At 38.5% G+C, this 27,681-nt stretch overlaps 1 protein-coding gene across 6 annotated transcripts in view; it reads left to right on the forward strand.

Annotated features, from left to right (window-relative positions):
* Positions 1 to 27,681, forward strand: part of LOC147357043 (complement factor H) — a 109,825-nt gene that overhangs the window by 14,123 nt on the left and 68,021 nt on the right. For 4 of the 6 annotated variants that reach the window (XR_015143761.1, XM_086345582.1, XM_086345584.1 and 1 more), the window contains exons 2-9: positions 1,869 to 2,054; positions 2,384 to 2,489; positions 5,429 to 5,505; positions 10,168 to 10,359; positions 15,711 to 15,881; positions 20,645 to 20,818; positions 24,544 to 24,732; positions 25,158 to 25,334. Coding sequence is in view for 5 of the 6 variants with exons in the window: in XM_086345582.1 (XP_086201708.1) it covers positions 1,869 to 2,054; positions 2,384 to 2,489; positions 5,429 to 5,505; positions 10,168 to 10,359; positions 15,711 to 15,881; positions 20,645 to 20,818; positions 24,544 to 24,732; positions 25,158 to 25,334 (1,272 nt within the window). In the remaining variant the exon portion in view is untranslated. The remainder of the gene's footprint in view (positions 1 to 1,868; positions 2,055 to 2,383; positions 2,490 to 5,428; positions 5,506 to 10,167; positions 10,360 to 15,710; positions 15,882 to 20,644; positions 20,819 to 24,543; positions 24,733 to 25,157; positions 25,335 to 27,681) is intronic. The other 2 variants (XM_086345583.1, XM_086345586.1) reach the window with 1 other exon arrangement.

The following is a 27,681-nucleotide window of genomic DNA, read 5'->3' on the forward strand; positions in this document are numbered from 1 at the left end:
CTGAGATAGTTTTCCTTTTTCTAAAGTACATATTTCATTTTCCCTTAATGTGAATCTATAAAGCAAATTCTTTCACATTCTATTAATTGAAATCTTGAACCTTAAAAAAATTGTTCCTTTATGTCGAATTCTAAGTAGACAATTATTGCTTTATGCACATAGAAGTGATAAGTTAACAACTTCTGGTTTCCATTACTTTTGCTGAAAAGTCAGCTTTAAGTACTTACCATTCTGATCCTTGATCACTATAGTATATCTTTATTAGAAACAAAAAGTATATAATACCTTCTCCCTTACTCTTATGCTAACATTTAGCCATATTATTAAATATTCCCCAAAACACAATTTTCAAAAACCATAAAATATTTCCTCAGTGAATGTACCACAATATGACAATATTCACATTAACATATCTTATTTTTTCCACTATGAAAATGTTGGAATAAGCATCTTGTACATAAGAATCTTAGAAAAACTTTCATTATTGCTTTAGGATCTTTTTTCTGTTTGAAATTCTTTAATTTACATGAGCATTTTTAAGATTCTTTATCAAATTGCTTTAGTCATCTATACCTCTAATTTTATTTAATATATTTATAACATTTCTTTTTCTACAAAATCAGGTGTCATTCCCTTTACATTTTTGTCACTGAAATTTGTCCAAAAACATCACTTACAATTGTGATATCTTTGATTTTAGTAATGGTTATGTTATCAGCCATTCTTAAGAAAATGTTCTATCATCCTCCTGTATTTTTCTTTTGGTTGTGTCAGTGCTTTTGTTATTGCAAGAAGTGCTTTTGTGTGACAAATACTTTTGCAGATAATTTTCCTTTGAATTTTGTATAGATTAAATCTTCATAAATAGAATTTTAATTAAAAACATTCTAATATGTGTATACTTTTTACAATTTATTTCCTGAATTCATGAGTTTCCTAATGACAGTTTTCTGAGAAAACTAGGGATTTGATTTTATTCCTTTTTATCTTCAGTGGTTTCTAATTGCTAGAGTGCCAGAGTGGGTTTCAATTTGAGATTGTCAATCACATTTACACATACACTTGACCGCTCCAGCCCCAAGGTTACTGAGGTTCAAGAGATTATATAGAATAGGTGGTAGAGCAGACTGTACAAGATCTTGATGAAGATTTCAGACACCTAGATATGTCATCTCTTTGAATACATATTCAATAACTTCCTTACTAGAGTGACAACACTTTGTCTCCATATCCATTGTTGTTTCTTCAAACCTTAGAATAGTGCCTAATATTTCCTGAATTTGAGAAAGAATGTGCTGTGCTGTGCTTAATCTCTCAGTTGTGTCCAACTCTGTGACCCCATGGACTATAGCCCATTAGGCTCCTCTGTCCATGGGGACTCTCCAGATAAGACTATGGAGTGGGTTGCTATGCCCTCCTCCAGGGGATCATCCCAACCCAGGAACTGAACCCAGGTCTCCCACATTGCAGCGAATTCTTTACCGTCTGAGTCACCAGTGAAGCCCAAGAATACTGGAGTGGGTAGCCTATTCTTTCTCCAAGGGGATCTTCCCAACCCAGGAATTGAACCAGGTTCTCCTGAATTGCAGGTGGATTCTTTAGCAGCTAAACTACCAGGGAAGCCCTTAGAAAAGAGCAGAATTATAGAATTCAGTGTATCACTTAAAAATAATATAGTAAAGTGTAACTATTTATCTTGAAAGTTATTCTTACAAATCTATATAGATTTAATTTTTTAAGGTAAAAAATATATATTAAGACTTACATTGGATGGACCTGTATAGGTTTTCTTTAAAGCAAAAATAACCTGAAAATACTGCATTTTTCATTGTATTTAAACACCTTTTTTTTTTTTTTTTTTTTTGTAGACTGCAAAGAACCCCCTCCCAGAAAAGAAACAGAAATCCTGTCAGGTTCTTGGACTGAACAAACATATCAAGAGGGCACTCAGGCTACATATAAATGCCGCCCTGGATACAGAACTCTGGGGAGTATTGTAATGATGTGCAGGGGTGGAAAATGGGTGTCTCTTCATCCATCGAGGATATGTCGGAGTAAGTAATTCCTACTTTTGTGAAACCTGTGAAAAAACTATTTAATTAATAAATATTTAATAAATGCTATTATGGCAATACTGGCTGAATTCTATTGCTAGTGTCATTTAAATACAAAGCAATATATCCTCATCATTCTTAAAAAAGGGGTTGTCATCTTCCAAAATTAAAATAAAAGCATACAGATAACTTTGGCGTTTTTCACTTTTCTATATTTTCAATTCTGTACTCTAAAACAGTATCAGATATCCCTCTTCTTGAACTCCTATGTAAATTGTTACTCGCTGTGCTACATGCTAACATCATATTCTTTTTCTTTTTCATTTTAGAAAAGCCCTGTGCACACCCTGGAGACACTCCATTTGGTTCTTTCCATCTTGCGGAAGGAACTCAGTTTGAATATGGTGCAAAGGTTGTTTATACGTGTGATGAGGGGTATGTCATCAACAGAAAGAGCAGTTTATAATTCAGATCTTTCATACTGGAAAGAGTAAATAGAAACTGACCTTATTTATGTGTTTAAGGTTATTATATTTTTCTATCAGCATTTTTATAAGTAACATACAAGTAATCTGAAAATGTAAACTATAATGAAAATGATTATATTTGGATAATATGACCATCTCTTCAACATTGAAAAATTAAAATAAATTATAATTACTCTGGTAGAGTATAGTTACAGGAGAGTGGGAAAGTTGTACACATTTAAACAAAAATTCTCTGCAATGAGTCCTCACTGCATCCTATTATGTGCAGAATGAGAATTCCATATCTCAGGGGCAGTGGGAATGGTAACAAAATTAGAGAATGTGGATCTATTTTGATAAAACTTTATACAATTTATGAGAAATCAGACTAACTGAACACTGAAATAATAACTATCATTCTTTAAGTTTCCACAATCCGTAAATTACGCTGATCACGCAGACCAAAAATGCTGCTATGCTCAGAAGAGTAACTTTGTGCCTTCTAAGCACCTGCTGGATTCCCACAACTCAGCTATTCTTAACCGTGTGTTGTGACTTCCTCAGTGCTCTTTCTTTCTTGTGACTCCCAGCACCTTGTTTTGAAGAAAGTTTTATATATAGGAAAACTGGATCATTGTACTTTTATACTACATAAATATACACAGGGTGGAGAAATTAACGTGTGGAATTGCTTATTCCACAAAGTGGAATCATTATTCACTCCCCATTTATTTCTTGATTTGAGGCACTAGAATATTTTAGAGCTTAGGCTTTGAAGTAAGCCCGTATTCCAAAACGCTATCACTTAATAACTATACGTATTTTTAGAAAATAGCTCTTTACTCCAATTTCCTCACTTATAAAAGCAGAAACATAGCAAGCGCATCACAGACTTGGTGGGAGAAATAAGTACGGCAGGCTATGAGCAAGCAGGGCGGCTTCTCAGGGTCTCCTCAGTGGGGAACGCGGGGCCGGGACGGGGGCGGTGGGGGGTGGATTCCCGCGGGCGGGGCAGCGCCGGGCTCAGATTCCAGAGCGCAGTGGGCAGCGCGGCATCAGCACAGGGTCCCAGGCTGAGGCGCCCGGGCGGCCATTTTGAGCTGCGAACGCCGTCTGAAGGGCTGGCTCTGTGGCTTCGGTATGCGGGACCCTGTGAGCCTGGTAAAGGAAACTTAGCGCGGAGGGGAAATAAGGTTAGATTTATTCCCCAGCTTCTATTTTCATTCCCCAGAAATTTGAATTTCCGGGGTTAGCCGGTGGCAATAGGAGGATTTGTGTAGAATTTCGCAGAACTCCGGAGAGAGGTTTGGGCGAATGACTGGGTCCCTGGTGGAAAATAGTTAGCAGGAAATGTTCCTCTGTTATTAGGCGGAGCCAATAAAGGAGCCAGAGAAGAACATTTGACAACCAATTATCTTGTTCCTTCGTGTGACAGGGGCACAGAGTAAAAGTTTTAGTTCAAGTTCCCGTGACTTTCATTTACTCTACTGAAACGATTTCTTCCCTTAGAGAATTAGGAACAAATCAGCCCCAATCCAAGAAGGCAAAGTATTTTTTTGAAGGAGAGAGTTTTTTTACTTGTCCAACTAGCAGGACAACTCTCATTCAGGGTCAAAGGAAATGTTTGTTCAGGTACAATTCTTCAGAAGTTTAAAAGAGGCCTTTTTTTTTTCCCCCCTCCAAATTCTCTAGCTTGCGGTTATCAAAATGCCTTTCCTTATTTATTTTTTGAGTAAAAAAAAATTTTTTTTTGCTTCCAATTGTCAAATGTAATAAATTTGAGAAGGATTCTTTAAAAAAAAAACAAAACAAAAAACTTTGTATTTTGTATGGAGAAGGAAATGGCAATCCGCTCCAGTATTCTTGCCTGGAGAATCCCATGGACAGGGCAGCCTGGTGGGCTGCCCTCCGTGGGGTTGCAAAGAGCCAGACACGACTGAAGCGACTTACCATGCATGCATGCATGCATGCATTGGAGAAGGAAATGGCAACCCACTCCAGTATTCTTGCCTGGAGAATCCCAGGGACAGAGGAGCCTGGTGGGGTGCTGTCTATGGGGTAGTACAGATTCGGACATGACTGACGCGACTTAGCAGCAGCAGCAGCAGCAGCAGTATTTTGTATTGGAATATAGCCATTAACAATGTTGTGATAGTTTCAAGTGCACAGCAAAGGAACTCAGCCATACACATACATGTATCCATTCTCCCAAAACTCCCCTCCCATTCAGGCTGCCACATGACATTGAGCATAGTTCCCTGTGCAAGTACAGCATCTTTGGTTTGAAGCTCAGGCTTGATGAGTTAGTATAATTTCACACTGAATGACTTATGTAAACGGGCTTGACTTGGTGACCATGCTCTGGAAAGCATCGCCAGGATGGAGATGGGAGATGGAGACAAGTGCTGACAATAAGCCACACCAAACTATTATTTATAGCGCTGTCCTTGATAATGTAAAAAAAAAAAAAAAAAGCACAAAGTGTCCAGAAAATATCACAATCGTGGAGGGTAGGACTATGGATAGAAATATGGAAAAAGAGTGGACTGGGGTAACATACAGTGAACTGTTGTTTACTGCTTTTATCATGATCTCATGTTTTTATCTTTGGTTTTCGTGATAGTTCATGGAGCTTATTACATTGTTAAGTGTACCTCATTAACTGACTCAACTGGAAAAATAAAAGTGCATGAAACAGTAATGAGTTTGTGTCACGAACCAAGAATTTTGATAATGCAAGTCCATGCACCTGAGGGCTTAATTAAGAGCCTTTCCTGAGGAGGGAGGGAAGCATGTGCTCCTATTAATAGTTTTCCTCTAGAGTTTCTGGATATTTGAAATGGTATCAAACTTAAAACTGCACATAAACACACATCAGCTCACAATTCTGTTAATTTTGATTTTTAGATATCAGATGGTGGGTGAGATGAATTTCCGTGAATGTGACACAAATGGATGGACCAATGATATTCCCATATGTGAAGGTAGATGTAGAACTAATTTACAAGTATATTAAAGCATATATTTAAAATACGAATCTTTGGGGGAAATGTCTTATATTAAATATTCTTAAAGTCTATAATTAAATATTTCTTACTCAAATTATTTTTGTGGATTCTACTATAGTACAGAGTTGGATCTAATCTTTTATTGCTATGTTGTTAAGTGTTTCAATAACCAAATATAAATACAGGTTCATCTAATTTAATAGTCCAAGTATTACAGACTAGAAAAAAAAATCTAAGTTTTGTTTTTCCTTTTGGATTCTAACCACTGGGAATAACACACATATCACATTAAAATGAAGATGAGAGTTTCAGCTTTATTAATGAAGGAGTACACAGCCAAATAACCACCCCAATGCAAGGATCTCAGTTAAAAGCTTAACTGGAGAACATAGTTTAAACGTCTCCTTCCTCCTGCCTGACACAGGGAGTTTTCCTATGGTTTTAGTTTACTGAAAAGAGCCAGAAACTAAGGAAGAGCTCTGCCCTTTCTTACTGATCCATAAAGCAAACAGAATGGAAAATTTGTACATCCTGTTCACCGATTTTAAACCACTGATTACAGTCTGTAGTCATCATGAAAATAAGAGTCCCTTTGCTGTCCACCTGAAACTATCACAACATTGTTAATTGACTGTACTCCAATATAAAATAGAAAGAATAATCTGTTGTCATCATGAAAATAGCTTTTCCTAGTTGAATGGTGATGAGTAAGTAGAGAGGAAAAAGAAGAGGTAAATGCAAGACAGAGAGAGTGGAAGGGAGGAAAGAGAGAAAAAGACAGAGGCAGAGGAAGAAGGAAAGAAGAACAGTGATCACTCAAAATTCCCGTTTTCTGAAAAAGAGTGGGAGATCGTTCATCAACAGAAATGAGAGGAAGGGGATAAATGTTCTAGGGAACATCCATATTGGAATAATATGGAGTGCTTCTTAAAAACTGAAATTTTTGGATCATAAAGATCGACTGAATCAGTGTTCCTTGGGTGATAAGGCAGGGAGCTAGCCACAGAGTTTCCATTTAACAAGCATCCTGGGAGATTCTATTCTAAAATAAAGGTTGACTATCTTAAACCTAAGGGATACTGGAAAATAATAAGGAAAATAAAAAAAGTGCTCTAGTTATTTTGATATAGAAGAAGAAAAATTAAAGACTATTTATTTATTGAAGTACATATATTCAGAAAGTTTGCTTTTACACCTTTTAGGAATACAGCTTTGTATTATTGTGAGACTTAAACGGAAATTTTTTATTTATCTCCAACTTTATATTTCTCAATTATGTAAGAAATATGAATGAAATGAATGAACTGAAATGTATCAGTTCAATTCAGTTCAGCCGCTCAGTTGTGTCTGACTCTGCAACCCCATGGACTGCAGCACGTCAGGCCTCCCTGTCCATCACCACCTCCTGGAGTTTACTCAAACTCATCTCCATTGAGTCAGTGATGCCATCCAACCGTCTCATCCTCTGTCATCCCCTTCTCCTCCTGCCCTCAATCTTTCTCAGCATCAGGGTCTTTTCAAATGAGTCAGCTCTTCGCATCAGGTGGCCAAAGTACTGGAGTTTCAGCTTCAACATCAGTCCTTTCAATGAACACCCAGGACTGATCTCCTTTAGGATGGACTGGTTGAATCTCCTTTTAGTCCAAGGGACTCTCAAGAGTCTTCTCCAACACCACAGTTCAAAAGCATCAGGTCTTCGGTGCTCAGCTTTCTTCCAACTCTCACATCCATACAGGACCACTGGAAAAACCATAGCCTTGACTAGATGGATCTTTGTCAGCAAAGTAATGTCTCTGCTTTTTAATATGCTATCTAGGTTGGTCATAACTTTACTTCCAAGGTGTAAGCATCTTTTAATTTCATGGCTGCAGTCACCATCTGCAGTGATTTCGAAGCCCCCCAAAAAGTCAGCCACTGTTTCCCCATCTATTTCCCATGAAGTGATGGGACTGGATGCCATGATCTTAGTTTTCTGAATGTTGAGCTTTAAGCCAGCTTTTTCACTCTCCTCTTTCATTTTCATCCAGAGGCTTTTTAGTTCTTCTTCACTGTCTGCCATAATGGTGGTGTCATCTGTATATCTGAGGTTATTGATGTTTCTCCCAGCAATCTTGATTCCAGTTTTTGCTTCATCCAGCCCAAGGTTTCTCATGATGTACTCTGCATGTAAGTTAAATAAAAAGGGTGACAATATACAACCTTGTCGTACTCCTTTCCCTATTTGGAACCAGTCTGTTGTTCCATGTCCAGTTCTAACTGTTGCTTCCTGACCTACATATGGATTTCTCGAGAGGCAGGTCAGGTGGTCTGGTATTCCCATCTGTTGAAGAATTTTCTACAGTTTGTTGTGATTCACACGGTCAAAGACTATGGCATAGTCAATAAAGCAGAAATAGATGTTTTTCCGGAGCTCTCTTGCTTTTTCGATGATCCAGCGGATGTTGGCAATTTGATCTCTGGTTCCTCTGCCTTTTCTAAAACCAGCTTGAACATTTGGAAGTTCACAGTTCACGTATTGCTGAAGACTGACTTGGAGAATTTTGAACATTACTTTGCTAGCATGTGAGATGAGTGCAATTGTGTGGTAGTTTGAGCATTCTTTGGCATTGCCTTTCTTTGGGATTGGAATAAAAACTAACCTTTTCCAGTCCTGTGGCCACTGTGAATTTTCCAAATTTGCTGGCATATTCAGTGCAGCACTTTCACAGCATCATCTTTTAGGATTTGAAATAGCTCAACTGGAATTCTAGCACCTCCACTATCTTTCTTCATAGTGATGCTTCCTAAGGCCCACTTGACTTCCCATTCCAGGATGTTGGCTCTAGGTGAGTGATCATACCATTGTGGTTCTGGGTCATGAAGATCTTTTTTGTACAGTTCTTCTGTGTATTCTTGCCACCTCTTCTTAATATCTTCTCCTTCTGTTAGGTCCATACAATTTCTGTCCTTTATGTAGCCCATCTTTGCATGAAATGTTCCCTTGGTATCTCTAATTTTCTTTGAAAGATCTCTAGTCTTTCCATTTTATTATTTTCCTCTATTTCTTTGCACTGGTCACTGAAGAAGGCTTTCTTATCTCTCCTTGCTGTTCTTTGGAACTCTGCATTTAAATGGGTATATTTTTCCTTTTCTCCTTTGCTTTTGGCTTCTCTTCTTTTCAAAGATATTTGTAAGGCCACCTCAGACAGCCATTTTGCTTTTTTGCATTTCTTTTTCTTGGGAATGGTCCTGATCCCTGTCTCCTATACAATGTCATGAACCTCCATCCATAGTTCATTAGGCACTATGTGTCTATCAGATCTAATCCTTAAATCTATTCTCACTTCCACTGTATAATCATAAGGCATTTGATTTAGGTCATACCTGAATGGTCTAGTGGTTTTCCTTACTTTCTTCAGTTTAAGTCTGCATTTGGCAATAAGCTGTTCATGATCTTAGCCACAGTCAATCCCGTTCTTGTTTTTGCTGACTGCATAGAGCTTCTCCATCTTTGGCTGCAAATAATATAATCAGTCTGATTTCAGTGCTGGCCATCTGGTGATGTCCATGTGTAGAGTCTTCTTTTGTGTTGTTGGAAGAGGGTGTGCAAACATGACCAGTGTATTCTCTTGGCAAAACTCTATTAGCCTTTTCCCTGCTTCATTCTGTGTCCAAGGCCAAATTTGCCTGCTACTCCAGTTGTTTCTTGACTTCCTACTTTTGCGTTCCAGTCCTATAATGAAAAGGCCATCTTTTTGGGGTGTTTGTTCTAGAAGGTCTTGTAGGTCTTCATAGAACCGTTTAACTTCAGCTTCTTCAGCATTACTGATTGGGGCATAGACTTTGATTACTGTGATATTGAATGGTTTGCCTTGGAAATGAACAGAGATCATTCTGTTGTTTTTGAGATTGCATCCAAGTACTGCATTTCAGACCCTTTTGTTGACTATGTTTGCTATTCCATTTTTTCTAAGGGTTTCCTGCCCACAGTAATAAATATAATAGTCATCTGAGTTAAATTCACCCATTCCCATCCATTTTAGTTGGCTGATTCCTAGAATGTCGACGTTGACTCTTGGCATCTCCTATTTGACCACTTCCAGTTTTCCTTGATTCATGGACCTGACATTCCAGGTTCCTATGCAATATTGCTCTTTATAGCATCGGACCTTGTTACTATCACCAGTCACATCCACAGCTGGGTGCTGTTTTTGCTTTGGCTCTGTCCCTTCATTCTTTCTGGAGTTATTTCTCCACTGATCTCCAGTACCATATTGGGTACCTACTGACTGGGGGAATTCATCTTTCAGTATCCTGTCTTTTTGCCTTCCCATACTGTTCATGGAAAATATATACACTTTCATTAAAAATGAAAGTGAAAATATATACGCTTTCATTACAAAACTCAAGGTAATAGTGTTTTTTGCTTACTCCCTCAGGAAAGAATCAGAGATAAGCTTACTACTATTAGTGTTTTTCTTTGTTTTTATTCAGTAGAATTTATTTCTGGCTAACAGTTTTAGCAAATAAACACATCTTTAAAAAAGTAATCTTGCTGTTGGTTATATATACGTGTCAAATTTATATATACTCATTTTTTCATGATAAGTTTTTAAAGTTTTCCAATTTCATTAGAGGAAGTTATGTTTATTTTTTCAGTTGTTAAGTGTTTACCAGTGACAGAACCAGAGAATGGGAAAATTTTCAGTGATGCCCTGGAACCAGACCAAGAATATACCTATGGACAAGTGGTACAGTTTGAGTGTAATTCAGGCTACATGCTGGATGGACCCAAACAAATACATTGCTCAGCAGGTGGTGTTTGGAGTGCAGAAACACCAAAATGTGTAGGTAAGATAAACTTACTCACTTACTGTTGATTTGATTAATTGCATGAGTTTAGTTTGTTTTTTCATGAAAATATACCTTTCAAAACACTGTGCATCCTATAGGATTTGAAAAATACTAATTATTCAGCACTTACTACTTTACAGTAGGTGATCTAAACTGTTTACAAGTGTCATCTATTTAACCTTCCAAATGACCATGTGATTTATGTACTGTGTTCATCTCTGTTTCATAATTGAGGAAATCATGGTGCAAAGAAATTAAATTGCATGTCCAAAATGATCATGCTGTATATGGTAGAAGTAAGATTCAAACCTTAGCTGCTGCTGCTGCTGCTAAGTTGCTTCAGTTGTGTCTGACTCTGTGCGACCCAATGGATGGCAGCCCACCAGGCTCCCCCGTCCTTGGGATTCTCCAGGCAAGAGTACTGGAGTGGGGTGCCATTGCCTTCTCTCAAACCTAGGTTATATGACACTAAAGTCCATTCTCATAACCATAATTAAAGTGTAGTTGACTCATGACTAAAGTAAAATTTTAAGCATTTCTGCTACAAGTTTTAATATTAAAACTCTAAAAGGTCATTTTATATTTGAAAAACTAAACATTCAAAGTTTATCTCTACTGATGTATCATGATGACATTCTGTCTTTGAATAACACTTCTAAAAGTGGCCCTGTTTTATACTTGCACTGGAAGTTTAGTATAAATATTGCTGATCTGAATTGAATCCACTAAATAAATTTTTGTCTTTAAAAAGAAGTTCTATAGTACTGTAAGCCAGCATTTCTTCAGTCATAATACTGCTGACCTTGGCCTCATGACCAATATGATGATTTTGTTGTTGTTCAGTTGCTCAGTAGTGTCCAACTCTTTGCAACCCCATGAATTGCAATGCACCAGGCTTCCCTGTCCTTCACTATGTCCCAGAGTTTGCTCAAACACATGACCATTGAGTCAGTGATGCCATCCAATCATCTCATCCTCTGTTGCCCCGTTTTCTTCCTGCCCTAAATTTTCCCCAGCATCAGAGGTTTGTCCCAATGAGTTGGCTCTTTGCATCAGGTGGCCAAAGTATTGGAGCATCAGCATTGGCATCAGTCCTTCCAATGAATATTCAGGACTGATTTCCTTTAGGATTGACTGGTTTGATTTCCTTGCAGTCCAAGGGACTGTCAAGAGTCTTCTAGCACCACAGTTTGAAAGCATCAGTTCTTTGGCACTCAGGCTTTTGTTGTCCAACTCTCACATCCATTCATGACTAGTGGAAAACATCATAATTTTGGCATTACAGACCTTTTTTTTGGCAAAGTGATGATTCTGCTTTTTAATACACTGCCTAGGTTTGTCATAGCTTTTCTTCAAAGTAGCAAGAGCCTTTTAATTTCATGGCTGCAGTCACCCTCTGCAGTGATTTTGGAGCCCAAGAAAATGAAATCTGACAGTTTCCACCTTTCCCCCATCTATTTGCCATGAAATGATGGGACTATATGCCATGATCTTCATTATTTGAATGCTGAGTTTTAAGCCAGCTTTTTCACTCTCCTCTCTCACTTTCCTCAAGAGGTTCTTTAGTTCCTCTTTGCTTTCTGCCATTATAGTGATATCATCTATGTATCTGAGGTTGTTGATATTTCTCCCAGCAATCTTGATTCTAGCTTATGTTTCATCCAGCCCAGCAGTTTGCATAATGTACTCAGCATGTAAGTTAAATTAGCAGGGTGAGAGTATACAGCCTTGACATACTCCTTTCTCAATTTTGAACCAGTCAGTTGTTCAATGTCCAGTTCTAACTATTGCTTCTTGTCCTGCATACTGGTTTCCCAGGAGGCAGGTAAGATGGTCAGGCATTCCCAACTTTTGAAGAATTTTCCACAGTTTGTTGTGATCCACACAGTCGAAGGCTTTAGAATAGTCAATGAAGCAGAAATAGATGTTTTTTCTGGAGTTCCCTTTCTTTTTCTATGATCCAGCAGATGTTGGTGATTTGATCTCTGGCTTCTCTGCTTTTTCTAAATCCAGCTGTACATCTAGGGGTTCTTGGTTCAAATATTATTGAAACTTAGCTTGAAGGATTTTGAGTATTACCTTGTTTGCATGTGAATGAGTGCAATTGTGTGGTAGCTTGAACATTCTTTGGCATTGCCCTTCTTTGGGATTAGAATGAAAGCTGAACTTTTCTGGTCTTGTGCCACTCCTGAGTTTTCCAAGTTGCTGGCATATTGAGTGCAGCACTTCAACAGCATTATCTTTCAGAATTTGAAATAGGTCAGCTGGAATTCCATCACCTCCACTAGTTTTGTTTGTAACAAGGCTTCCTAAGGCCCACTTGACTTCACATTCCAGGATTTCTGACTATAGGTGAGTTACCACACGATTGTGGTTATTTGGGTCATTGAGATCTTTTTTGTACAATTCTTCTGTGTATTCTTGCCACCTCTTCTTAATCTCTTCTGCTTCTGTTAGGTCCTTCCTGTTTTTCTCCTTTATTGTGCCTATCTTTGTGTGAAATGTTCCCTTGAGAACCTCATGATGATATTTGCTTTTGTCATAATGTATTATGTCCAATTTATTTAAAATTACCATACTTTTTTTTTTTTACCAATACTTGTTTGGGAGAAATTTCTACCATATATTTTTTAACATTATCTAGTATCCCCACATTATTTACATTTTCTTAGTTTAGTCTGTCCTACAGTGAGACGCAAAGAGAAGTGTTCCTCTTCCTAGAAAGTCCTTTTTACAAAACTATTTCGAGTTAATAAAGATGAACATATTTATATGCAGTGTAGCAGTTACATATGCTCTAGAGATCATGTGGTGGGACTTGTGATTTAGTTGCTGAGTTGTGTCTGACTCTTGCAACCGCATGGACTGTAGCCAGTAGGCTCCTCTGTCCATGGGATTTCCAGGCAAGAATACTGGAGTGGGTTGACATTCTGTTCTCCAGGGAATCTTTCTGACCCAGGATCCAACTTGGGTCTCCTGCATTGCAGGCAGGTTCTTTACCAACTGAGCCAACAGGGAAGCTCTAGAGGATCATGGGTGGGGTTTATTTTTTGCATACGTTTCTGTGGTTAGTGAAATCTATCAGAAATGACTGATGCAAAACATGTCTTAAAGGAAGAATGAGAATCTTTAGATGGATTGAGGCAGGGAAAAGCAAACCAGTCAGATGGAGAGGAAGGGGCAGTGGCTTTGAGGCCTCTTTGAGCATGAAGCCCCTTGTTCCCATTTTTCTCAGGGGCCTTAACGTAGGATGCAGGCAGAGAGGAAGTCAGTGATAGAGTGAATATGAGCAGTCCAAGGTTCTGAGGGGTGGCACACACCATGCTGAAGGATTAGGCTTTTATGCAGACTAGTTTGGGAATCAATGAAGCATTTTAAGTGGAATACTGAAGTGACAGGAAAAATATCATTAAGTTGCAAACAGGAAAGAAAAGATTGAGATGAAGGGAGAATAGAATCTGGAAAATTGGTTCCTGTTGCTGGAATCCCAGGGGAAATTGTTTGAGAGAGGGCAGTGTGAAAGATAATGGCCACCTTTTGTTTGTTTGTTTGTTTTTGACAGAAACTTGAAGGGATGGCAATCACAAGAGCTGGTCAGTTGCTTTTTGGAAATACAATACCATGATTTAAATTAATGTCTTTGATAAAGTATTTTGTTAATAATTACTGTATTATCAATAACAAAAATATATAATTTTTACAAGTCATTCACTGAAATTATGTATCAAATTTGACCTACTTTTTAAAAAAAATATGGTATTTTAATTACATAGCAAAACTACATGAGTTCATGCAAGTTGAATGTAATATCTGTGATACAACTTCATATTAAAAAAAAAATTCCGTAGTTATTTCTATGTAAATTATTTCCATGAGAATGTTTTCCCTCAAAAAACACATATATTCTTCTTGAATATATTGATTTTTACTTTCCCAATATATGCAAGTGTTAGAACACTTATTTGGAGAAGGAAATGGCAACCCACTCCAGTGTTCTTGCCTGGAGAATCCCAGGGAGGGCGGAGCAGGTGGGCTGCCGTCTATGGGGTTGCACAGAGTCGGACACCGCTGAAGCGCCTTGGCAGCAGCAGAACACTTATTAAGTGCCTCAGCAGTACAACTGGAAACATTATTTGGTATAAGAATATTGAACGATATGAGAAAAGTTCATTATGTATTGCTAATTATTATTTTTTTAAAGCAAGGTTAAATGATTTGGAATTGAGATCACATATTTTTGCTACTTTTATGTTTGAAAATTTTTATAAAAAGCTTTTAAAAAATGATATATGTAGAAGAGGCCTATGCACTGTCATATGGAGTGAAGTAAGTCAGAAAGAAAATCAACTATTGTGTATTAACACATATATGTAGAATCTGAAAAAATTGGTAGAGATGATCTTATTTACAAAGGTGAAACAGAGACACAGATGTAGAGAGCAAACGTATGGATACCAAGGGGGAAGGGGGAGTGGGATGAATTGTAAGCCTGGGATTGACATATATAGAGATATTATTGATACTATGTATAAAATAGAAAATGAATGAGAACCTACTGTATAGCGCAGGGAACTCAGTGCTCTGTGGAGACACAAACGGAAAGGAAATCCAAAAAGAAGGGATATGTGTATACATATAGTTCATTAACTGTGCTGTACAGTAGAAACTAACACAGCACTGTAAAGCAAATAAACACCAATAAAAATTAGGAAAAATAAAAATAAAAACCAAGCCTAGAAAAAGTTGAAAAAAAAAGAAAGGCATTAAGTACATGATGTTTTCTAGCTTTCTACAAATGAAGGACAGGAGGCAACATAAATATTTAGTAATACCAAATGGGTAAACATCCTTTTGATGTAATTTCCCACAGCTCTAGAAATTGATGTTCAGATTCATTCAAAATACTATAATATATAAAATGCTTAAGTTACAACAAGCATCTTCTTTATATAACATTAATCTAAAATAAAGCAAAATATATGGAAAACCAGGATATATATGAATAGGCTGTTTTACATAAATCACAATGAAACTACTTTGGTATTCAGTTTTATATATATAGCTGATGAAGTCACTAGACATTATTTATTTCAAGAAGACTAATTTATCCCCCAACTAAATAAATCAGCAACAAGATTTAAATGAGAATTTTAACTTTCTTCCAAAATGAATGTTAAAAACAACTGATAAATTATTCATCAAGCATTCAGGTCAAAACAGGACTTTGTTTGGTGGCCTAACTTACTTAATGGAATGGAAACAAAAGTTTTATTTTTATATAACTTATGTCTGGGACACAGTACTTTGACATATAATGGATATTTTGGAATTTAATCCCTTTTGTTTAGAAATTTTCTGCAAAACACCAGTCATTTTAAATGGACAAGCTGTACTTCCAAAGGCAACTTATAAGGCAAATGAACGAGTTCAATACAGATGTGCAGCCGGTTTTGAATATGGTCAGAGAGGAGATACAGTATGCACTAAATCTGGATGGACTCCAGCTCCTACTTGTATAGGTAATGTTACATTTCTTTTATATCTTTTACTGTATATTTTACCAGTTGCTTTAACTCAAATACTCCTTACCATTAAGCAGTTTATTTTTTCTGAAAATGGAGTATTGATGTTTATTTATTGTTGTTTAGTTGAAGTCATGTCTGACTCCTTCGAGATCCTATGGACTGTAGCCCGCCAGGCTCCTCTGTCCTTGGGATTTCCCAGGAAACAATACTGGCATGGATTGGCACTCCCTTCTCCAGGGGATCTTCCTGACCTAGGGACTGAACCTCTGTCTCCTCCATTGGATTCTTTACCACTGAGCCACCTAGAAAGCATGACTTAAAAAAAAAAAGATTATTGCAAATTGATCCTTGTTGTCTACTAGCAAAGTTGATATAAATGACTGAGTAGAACTTTATAAATCAGAAAGGACTATGTCAAGGGGTAGCACACTATTGTTGTGTACACACAGTTGTTGTGCAGTCATGAAGTTGTGTCTGACTCTTTGCAACCCCATAAACGGCAGCATGCCAGGTTTCCCTGTCCTTCACTATCTCCCAGAGTTTGCTCGGACTCATGTCTATTGAGTTAGTGATGCCATTCAACCATCTCATCCTCTGTTGTTCCCTTCTCCCCCCACCTTCAATCTTTCTCAGCATCAGAGTCTTTTCTAGTGAGTCAGCTCTTTGCATCAGATGGCCAAAGCATTGGAGCTTCAGCTTCAGCTTCAGTCCTTCCAATGAATATTCAGGGTGGATTTGGGTTGATTTCCTTTAGGATTGACTGGTTTGATCTCCTTGCTACTCAAGAGTCTCTCAAGAGTCTTCTCCAGCACCACAGTTTGAAAGCATCAGTTATTTGGTGCTCAGCTTTCTTTATGGTCCAACTCTCTCATCCGTATATGACTACAGGAAAAACCATAGCATTGACTAGACAGACCTCTGTTGACAAAGTAATGTCTCTGATTTTTAATATGCTGCCTAGGTTTGTCATAACTGTTCTTTGAAGGAGTAAGCGTCTTTTAATTTCATGGCTGCAGTCACCATCTGCAGTGATTTTGGAGCCTAAGACTATAAATTCTGCCACTGCTTCCAGTTTTTCTCCTCTATTTGCCATGAAATGATGGGACCGATTGGCATGATCTCAGTTTTTTGAATGTTGAATTTTAAGCCAGCTTTTTTACTCTCCTCTTTCACTTTCATCAAGAGGCTCTTTAGTTCCTCTTTGCGTTCTGCCATTAGGGTGCTATCGTCTGCATATCTGAGGTTGTTGATATTTCTCCTGGCAATCTTGATGCCAGCTTGTGATTCATCCAGTCCAGCATTTCACATGATGTACTCTGTATAGAAGTTAAATAAGCACGGTGACAATATATAGCCTTGATGAACTCCTTTCTCAAATTTGAACCAGTTTGTTGTCCCATGTCTGGTTCATGCCACAGTGCCAGGTCAAATCCAGCCTGTTCCTTTTTGTAAACTAAGACTTACTGGAATAGAGACATGCCCATTCCTTACATGTATTGTCTATGGCTACTTCAGGGCAAAGGCTAATAGAGTTTTGCCAAGAGAACGCACTGGTCATAGCTAACACCCTCTTCCAACAACACAAGAGAAGACTCTACACATGGACATCACCAGATGGTCAACACTGAAATCAGATTGATTATATTCTTTGCAGCCAAAGATGAAGAAGCTCTATACAGTCAGCAAAAACAAGACCGGGGCTGACTGTGGCTCAGATCATGAACTCCTTATTGCCAAATTCAGACTTAAATTGAAGAAAGTAGGGAAAACCACTAGACCATTAAGGTATGACTGAAATCAAATCCCTTATGATTATACAGTGGAAGTGAGAAATAGATTTAAGGGACTAGATCTGATAGAGTGCCTGATGAACTATAGACTGAGTTTCGTGACATTGTACAGGAGACAGGGATCAAGACCATCCCCATGGAAAAGAAATTCAAAAAAGCAAAATGGCTGTTTGGGGAGGCCTTAGAAATAACTGTGAAAAGAAGAGAAGCGAAAAGCAAAGGAGAAAAGGAAAGATAAAGCATCTGAATGCAGAGTTCCAAAGAAGAGCAAGGAGAGATAAGAAAGCCTTCCTCAGTGATCAATGCAAAGAAATAGAGGAAAACAACAGAATGGGAAAGACTGGCGATCTCTTCAAGAAAATTAGAGATACCAAGGGAACATTTCAGGCAAAATGGCCTTGATAAAGGACAGAAGTGGTATGGACCTAACAGAAGTGGAAAGAAGAGGTGGCAAGAACACACAGAAAAACTATACAAAAAAGATCTTCACGACCAAGATAATCATCATGGTGTGATCACTCACCTAGAGCCAGACACCCTGGAATGTGAAGTCAAGTGGGCCTTAGAAAGCATCACTACAAACAAAGCTAGTGGAGGTGAAGGAATTCCAGTTGAGCTATTTTAAATCCTGAAAGATGATGCTGTGAAAGTGCTGCACTCACTATGCCAGCAAATATGGAAAACTCAGCAGTGGCCACAGGACTGGAAAAGATGTTTTCATTCTAATCCCAAAGAAAGGCAATGCCAAAGAATGCTCAAACTACCACACAATTGCACTCTTCTCACATGCTAGTAAAGTAAGGCTCAAAACTCTCCAAGCCAGGCTTCAGCAATATGTGAACTGTGAACTTCCAGATGTTCAAGCTGGTTTTAGAAAAGGCAGAGGAACCAGAGATCAAATTGCCAACCTCCGCTGGATCATGGAAAAAGCAAGAGAGTTCCAGAAAAACATCTATTTCTGCTTTATTGACTATGCCAAAGCCTTTGACTATATGGATCACAATAAACTGTGGAAAATTCTGAAAGAGATGGGAATACCAGACCACCCGACCTGCCTCTTGAGAAACCTATGCAGGTCAGGAAGCAACAGTTACAACTGGACATGGAACAACAGACTGGTTCCAAATAGGAAAAGGAGTACGTCAAGGCAGTATATTGTCACCCTGCTTATTTAACTTATATGCAGAGTACATCATGAGAAACGCTGGGCTGGAAGAAACACAAGCTGGAATCAAGATTGCCAGGAGAATTATCAATAACCCCAGATATGCAGATGACACCACCCTTATGGCAGAAAGTGAAGAGGAACTAAAAAGCCTCTTGATGAAAGTGAAAGAGGAGCGTGAAAAAGTAGACTTAAAGCTCAACATTCAGAAAACGAAGACCATGGCTTCTGGTCCCATCACTTCATGGCAAATATATGGGGAAACAGTGGAAACAGTGTCGGACTTTATTTTTTTGGGCTCCAAAATCACTGCAGATGGTGATTGCAGCCATGAAATTAGAAGATGCTTACTCCTTGGAAGGAAAGTTATGACCAACCTAGATAGCATATTCAAAAGCAGTGACATTACTTTACCAACAAAAGTTCATCTAGTCAAGGCTATGGTTTTCTAGTAGTCATGTATGGATGTGAGAGTTGTACTGTGAAGAAAGCTGAGCGCCGAAGAATTGATGCTTTTGAACTGTGGTGTTGGATAAGACTCTTGAGAGTCCCTTGGACTGCAAGGAGATCCAACCAGTCCATTCTGAAGGAGATCAGTCCTGGGTGTTCTTTGGAAGGAATGATGCTAAAGCTGAAAGTCCAGTACTTTGGCCACCTCATGGGAAGAGTTGACTCATTGGAAAAGACTGTGATGCTGGGAGGGATTGGGGGAAGGAGGAATAGGGGACAACAGAGGATGAGATGCTTGGATGGCATCCCTGACTAGATGGACGTGAGTTTGAGTGAACTCTGGGAGTTGGTGATGAACAGGAAGGCCTGGTGTGCTGCAGTTCATGGGGTTGCAAAGAGTTGGACACAACTGAGGGACTGAACTGACTGATGTCCTCTTCTTCCCTACAATGGTGGAGCTCAGTATTTACGATAGACACCTTTTACCTGAGTCTTTATGTGAAAGAGGAGTTTTGAAACCTGGATTAGGTTATTTTATTACAATAAAAATAATGTATTCCAAAATCTTAGTGGCTTAAAAAACTAAAGTTTATTTTCTATGTATGCTCACTTCCAGCCTTCATTGGAACCTGCATCTGCTATGTCTCTTGCCTTGGCAGGTAGATTCCTTACCACTTGTGCCAACTGGGAAGCCCATTGTATTAGATATATAGTCTTAATTAACAAATTTCCCGGAAAACATAGATCGGGAGGGACCCTCCTCCTTATTTTAATTGTCAGAATCAGGGAATGGAGATATGACCTTCCATGTTCTTCTTTAATCACTGTAGCTGTGGGAAAGAGAACATGAAAATTCAATGACTTTTTCAACTCCCTCCCTCCCTAAAGGAAAACATTACTTCCACATTCATTTCATTGCCCTATGCAATCCCTGTATTTAAGTCTACTTCAAAAGGACAGGGTGTGCTATTGCAACAAGTGTCTGGAGGGAGGAGAATATTTTCCAGCAGTACTTGTGAGAAATACAGAAGCCGAGAAGCTTGCAGAAAGTGGAAAGAATAGCTGAAGTGATACATCATGAATTCTTTGCCAGATGTGGAATATCATGAAGAGTGTGTTGACTGTGGAGAAAGAGAGTTCAAGAGTACTGAGGGTACAGATACATCAGATGAGAAACACAATGAAGGGAAATGTAAGTGATACAGCAGGAGGGGTATGAGGCTGTGCTCATTTTACTGACTTTTGTGCTGTACGAAGAACAAATTAATAACATCCACTTTTGTATTTTTATATAATTGATTATTTTAATGGATGTGATTTCTATATTGTGAACATACCTTTTGTCTTTTCAGAAATAACATGTGATCCTCCTCGTATTCCAAACGGTGTGTACAGACCTGAATTAAGCAAATACAGAGGTCAAGATAAAATCACTTATGAGTGTAAAAAGGGTTTTTTTCCTGAGATCCGTGGAACTGATGCAACATGTACCAGAGATGGCTGGGTACCTGTTCCAAGATGTGCCTGTATGTTCCATTCATATCTTGACCTTTTTCTTAATTGTGAAATTTATTTCTCGTAAACACACAACAGTGGGGCACCATGCCCTACGCAGTAGGGCAAATCCAAGTATCCGCCCTACTGTGTATGGTAATTTGGGGCTTTTAGAGGCATTATTTGCTTCTTGAAGTAGGCAATTCTAATAAGGAATAAAAACATTTTTGTAAACTAAAAACTCTTTACATTTTTGCCACTCAAAGATAAAATATGGCTGTGTTTTTGAATATATAAATCTCTAACAACCTACTCCACTGTTCTTGGCTGGAGAATCCCATGGGCAGAGAAGCTTGGCAGGATATAGTCCACAGGTGATCACAAAGAACGAGACATGACTGAAGTGAATTAGCATGCAAAATAATTGTAATACTGGATCTAAGCCATTAAGTAAAAATAACATCACATAGCACCTATTGTTTTAGATGCCTGCGTGAATGCATGCTAAATTGCTCAGTCATGTCTTACTCTTTGCCACCCTATGGACTGTAGCCCACCAGGCTTCGCTGTCCATGGGATTTTCCAGGCAAGAATGCTGGAGTGCCTTCTTCCAGGTGTTCTTCTCAACTCAGGGATTGAAACCTGCATGTACTATGTCTCCTGCATTGGCAGGCGGCTTCTTTCCCACTTGGGCTCACTGGGAAGCCATTGTATTGGATACATAGTCAAATTAACACGTTTCCCAGAAAACGTTTTGGCTTAGGACAACACCCCTCCATATTCTTAGAGCTCCTGTGGGTCAGGAATGAAGAAGGGCCTTCACTGTCTGGTTCTGAATCACTGTGCATGGGTGGCAGTCAGGATATTGACCTGGGCCACTGTCACCTGGAGGCTCAGCTGGGCTGGAGGCTTTGCTTCCAAGTTGGCTCACTGTCCTGGCTTTGTGGGGAGGCCTCAGTACCTGACCAGCTGGGCGTCTCTGCAGATTACTTGAGAGACAGCTACCTTTCCTCAGGGGCAGTGACCCCAGAGAGGGAGGAGGAAGCCTCCACACCAGGTATGACTTGGTCACACAGTGTGTGTCAGTCATGTGTATTCTTTAGAAATGGACACTAAGTCCTGCACACTCAGTGGTGAGGACTTAGGTTCTGTTTGAAGAGAGGATTGTGGAAGGCGTTGTGGACTTTCCTAAAACCATAAAATATAGAAAAACATCAGGTCAGCTGAACAGAGTATTTTCTGGGGATGTTTCCTTTACTCCTCAACTTCCTCTAAGTTGCCTCTAAACAATCTTCTTCTTTCTAACAGTACACTGTAAAATTTCAGCATACTTGAACCAGTTATTCCATGAAAGAAAACTGTAATGATATAAAACAGTTCAGTGACCTTAATGGTAATTCCAAGCATACATTTAAAATGAATTTTCAAAGCATAAGTTCCATTAAAATGAAGGTATGAGCAGTATGAAACAGATTTTAATCTGCATAAGAATTTTAGGAAAAATATTTAATCTTGTTTAAGATGGATTTATGAAAATGGTGCTGTGTGCTTAGTCGCTCAATCATGTACAACTTTTTGTGATCCTTTGGACTATAGCCTACCAGGATCCTCAGTCTGTGGAATTCTCCAGGCAAGAATACTGCAGTGGGTTGCCATTTCCTTGTCCAGGGGAATCTTTCTGACCCACAGATGAAACCTACATCTCCTGTGTCTGCTGCATTGCAGATGGATTCTTCACCAATGAGCCATAGGGAAGCCCTTTAAAAATGGTAGATCAACCCAATTCTATTTATATCACAACAAGGTTATCCCACAAGGGACCTTGTGAAGTTTTTGTGGACAACATGAGGAAACTATTTAAATAGTTTATCAATATTCATAATTTCATTAAATGAGCTGATTATCAGATGCAGGACTTTGTTCTCAGGCCTGTTCCTTTCCTCTTGTGTATCATCAGCTAGTTTAATGCTGCAAAGGAGATGCATCTGGAATGATACACAAGCGGTGATAGTGAACCTATATTAGGACAGATTCATCCCTCAGAATGACTCCCATGTGTGAGGTTGGACCTAATAACATGAAATTTAAAACTTAAATTTAAAAATTATAAGATCCTGGGCCTGGATCTTTGGAGTAAGTTGCAGAGGTACAGAAAGACTAGAAACACTTTAAAACTTGGTGAATACTTTTCATCAATGTTAAGATCAATCTGAGCCAACATTATGATGGACAGCCAAGCCTGCTCATGAGACCTGAACCTGGGTTGATAGAGCGTAAGAGAAGAATGAGGCTGTTCTGAGTCCTGACAAAGTCAATGCCATTCCAACTATAGTGGACTATTATATGTGCTTCAATAAATGATCTGGTTAGAGAGACAAAGACAGATTCACATGTGCCCAAATAAAAGAGAGGAGGAAAATAGCTCAGGCCAGTGATAGTAATGATGCTTACTTTTAATTATGCCCTCTTTGTGTACCTTTTGGAAGTGAGTGTCAGAGGATTATTTTACTGTATTCATATTCTATGATGCATCAAAATGATAAATGTACTAGTTCTGAAATCAGATCATCAGAACTCAAATCTCTCCTCTACAACATAATGACAAAGCTAATTGAGTTCTTTTCACTTGGTTCTTGCAAATACAAAGACTCAAACTTGCCCAACATAGAATTATTGAAAGATACACATATCTTAACATACATGATGAAATTTGTAAAATTCAAGGATGAAGAGACAATGTTCTAATCTCCAAAAAGTAGTGGACAGAAACCTAGAGTATTACTTAAGAGGAATCAAACTATGTAAGCATTTCAAACTTAAAAATGTAGAAAAGCTTCAAAAAAGTGGGGGAAATCTATCAGTGATGAGAGATGCAGACTATAGGCCATGAGACGGTATAATTGACAAGTCTTTGTTAAAGAAATGGGTTAAGATATGCAAAGAACCAAATTTTATAATTCACATAGCAAGCATATACATGAAAATTACTCAATATATGCTAATAACAATAAAATGTAATTATGTTATACCTCATTTAAAATATTTGTAAGAATTACTGAAAAATACATCATTCTGCAATTAAAATTAGACCATAAGTGACAAGGGTTTCCCTTCATCTTAACCATTTAAATATTAAGAATTATTCATTGTTCATTTCTCTGATTAGACAAGCAAGGGAAAAGATATCTTAATGTTCAGTTTGATAGATAAATAAGAATGTCACTCTGTGTGATTTGATCAATGAAAAATTGTTGTGGTTTTCTCTATATATCACATATTTCCAATAAACAGAAAAGTAAACTAATGAATGATAATTGTAAAAAAAATCTGTTTGATTCCTACATTGACTTGGTATGAGAATAAATGTCAGGATTCTGATTTCTGATGAGAATGGAGAAGAAAGAAAAAGAAAGCAGATGAGCCACAAGATACAATCTGTACTTTCATCTCTTGATTAAGATGCTAGTCAACCAAGGTTGGGACTTCTGTACTTAAGGAGAATTCATTTAATATAATTTCCTACCAAGAGAATCCACATACAAATTTTACATAATATGACCCACAAGACATAATTTGATCTTCATTAGCAAGGAGTTCCTTACATACTTCAATCATCTGAATTTTCTATAACTTTTTTCCCCTAGAAACCATAATGCAATGAGTGTAATTAATTGAACAAGGATATATTTCATAGATGAAATATTAATTCAAATTGTATACTGAGGTAAAACATTATTTCTACTTTTTTTATTCCAAGGGAAACCTTGTAGTTATCCAGTAATAAAACATGGACGGCTATATTATTCATACAGAGGATACTTTCCAGCACGTGTAAATCAACAGTTTGTCTATAGCTGTGATCATCATTTTGTATCTCCTTCACAACGTTCCTGGGACCACCTGACTTGCACAGCAGAAGGATGGTCTCCAGAAGAACCATGCCTCAGTAAGTAAACCTCTTTAAGTTTATATGCATAATCTTTGAAAGAGTGAAGAGACAAAGTTGACAAGTGAGTACAGTTAAGTGTTATGTAACAACAGTAAGGCCACGGGATGAGTTCTGTGAGCAAAAAATCCAATAGAACTTCCCTTTACTAGATGCTTTTCATGTAAATCGTATGAGAGATACAGGGACTTTACAAGAATATCTGCATCATTTATACATATTTTAGTCATAAAACTAAAGACAAATAATATGGAATGTTATCTTTTTCATTTTCCACAAACGTGGTACTAGCTTCCATTTTTATTGTTACATGTTATATTTGAACACTAATGCATTCTTATGTAAATTCTATAAGGTTAATCTTTAATGTACTATTTTCCCAAATTTATGCTGTATTTCTTTCATATTAATTTTATGATCCTAAGGACAATGTATTTTCAATTATTTGGAAAATGGACATAACCAACATCCTGAAGAAAAATATTTACAGGGTGAAACTGTAAGAGTTCGCTGCTATGAAGGCTACAGTCTTCGAAATGATCAGAACACAATGACCTGCACAGAGAGTGGCTGGTCTCCTCCTCCCAGATGCATCCGTGTCAGTGAGTAAACTGGGCTGGAATCCCATGTATTCATAATTTTCTAAGACTCAGCTGTATTATCCACTCCAAAAGTTTATATCAGATTCTTGTTTTGCCAAAGGACCTATTTAATTTTATTGTTTGCAAGTGTCTATGAGTGTACCTATAGACTTCTTGATAAGTATATAACCAAATACATGTACCTATTGATAGACATTAGTCAAGAAAAGAGGAGAAGATCCACAATGAAGAAACCTGTAATAACAGAGTGAGGTCAGAAAGGTGGCAGGAATCTCACCGTCTCTCCTGATATAAACACAGACTTTGACCATCATTTGTGGATAATGATGGTATCTTTGTGGGGGTCCAGGAGTCTAGCAAGGAGAAGGCAATGGCACCCCACTCCAGGACTCTTGCCTGGAAAACCCCATGGACGGAGGAGCCTGGTAGGCTGCAGTCCATGGGGTCGCTAAGAGTCGGACACGACTGAGCCACTTCACTTTCGCTTTTCACTTTCATGCATTGGAGAAGGAAATGGCAACCCACTCCAGTGTTTTTGCCTGGAGAACCCCAGGGATGGGGGAACCTGGTGGGCTGCCGTCTAAGGGGTCGCACAGAGTCGGACAGGACTGAAGCGACTTAGCAGCAGCAGGAGTGTAGCAGAGACATGACAGCATGCTCCTAGGGCACAAAGATTCAAGACTGGACGCCTCACTGAGGGTTAGAGGCGTAGCCTCATTTTGCTCCTGAGGTGGCCCTGCTTAGTGCCAAGATAGACCCCTCAGCACAGGATTTTACCTGTGGGGAAAATAAGAGCATGTGAGCAAGGGCGGCGTCCTCATCTTCCAGTGCACTTTTCTCTCCCCTTATCCAGGACACTGGGGTCACCTGCATGGCTGGGATGGGGAGAGGCCAGGAGTACAGCATCCAGGGCTAGAATTCCTCAAGGAGCCTACTGACCTGGGTCCTACTGACCATGTGGAGATCCCACCAGGGAGCCCCAAACCATTGCAGACACCGTGCTTGTGGTTCTGCTCACCCCTGGGCCTCTCCTCTCATCCACATCCCCTCCCCAGGTCCAGCTCCGTGTGTAACTCCCCACGGTGGCATCTAGACCTTTGCAGATGGCCTGTGGTACATCTAGAAGCCAGCCTTTCCCCATGGGTCTGCTCACGAATGTGAGCATTTGGCATTGCCCCAGGGAAGCAGCCAGGAAACTGTCGGCACAGAGACTGTCTTTGCTGCGTTGATAGATGCATATGAGCTTCAGAATTCTCTCCTAGGAGTAATTGAGTACACGGGACAGGTGTCTCCTTAAAAAATGTCTGAAAAGTCTCAAAATCCCTACCAATGTGACAGTGTACTTCCCTCCCCAGGTCAGTCTGTAAACACTGGAGGGAGTGACTGCTTCATTAAATGCAAACACAGCAACCTGAGACTTCAAGGGACACAGACATCAAAGGACTAAAATGTTAACAGAGAAACACAATAGTTTTTCAGTTACTGACCCCAAATAACAGATATGGACGATTTGTCTGATAAGTAATTCAAAGTAATTGCTTAAGAATTTCATTGAGATAGAAGAAAACAGTGGAGAAGGAAATGGCAACCCACTCCAGTAATCTTGCCTGGGAAATCCCATGGACAGAGGAGCCTGGAGGGCTACAGTCCATTGAGTCTCAAAGAGTCAGACACAACTGTAGTGACTTAGCATGCAAACATGCAATCCTTTATATTTAGAGTAATTATTGACAGATAAGGATGTATTAATATTATCTTTTTTATTTTCAGTTCAGTTCAGTCATTCAATCGTGTCAGACTCTTTGCGACCCCATGAATCGCAGCACGCCAGGCCTCCCTGTCTATCACCAACTCCTGGAGTACACTCAGACAGGATGTTTTATAGTTTCCTAATTTTTTCTTTCCTCTGATGGCTTGCCTCTTTGATTTCATGATATTTGTTATAGTAGTATGCATTTAATCTAGCATGGATTCTTGCTTTGTTTACCATGAGATTTACATAAAACACCTTACAGAGAGAGCAGTGTGTTTTATGCTGATAATATATGAACATCAACCACATATTAAATCTCCTTCCTTTTACCCTTCTCCATTTTATCTTTTTGATGTCATGATTTACCTCTTTTTACAATGTGTACTTAATTAAAAAATAATTGTAGATATAGTAATTTTTATATTCCTGTGCTTTAACTCTTAAATAGTTGTGTTTAACATTCCATATCAAGGTACTGCAGTGTTCTGAATGTGAATGTGCACTTAAATTTACCAGTGTACTAGGTATTTTCATGGAATGAATTAGCACTCTTTTACTTCAGCTTCAATAATTCCTTTTAGTGTTTCAGTAAGG

This window comes from Bos grunniens, chromosome 16 (genome assembly GCF_055505025.1).
Source record: "Bos grunniens cultivar Pamir isolate PY7600 chromosome 16, Bosgru_T2T1.0, whole genome shotgun sequence".
Lineage (NCBI taxonomy): Eukaryota > Metazoa > Chordata > Mammalia > Artiodactyla > Bovidae > Bos > Bos grunniens.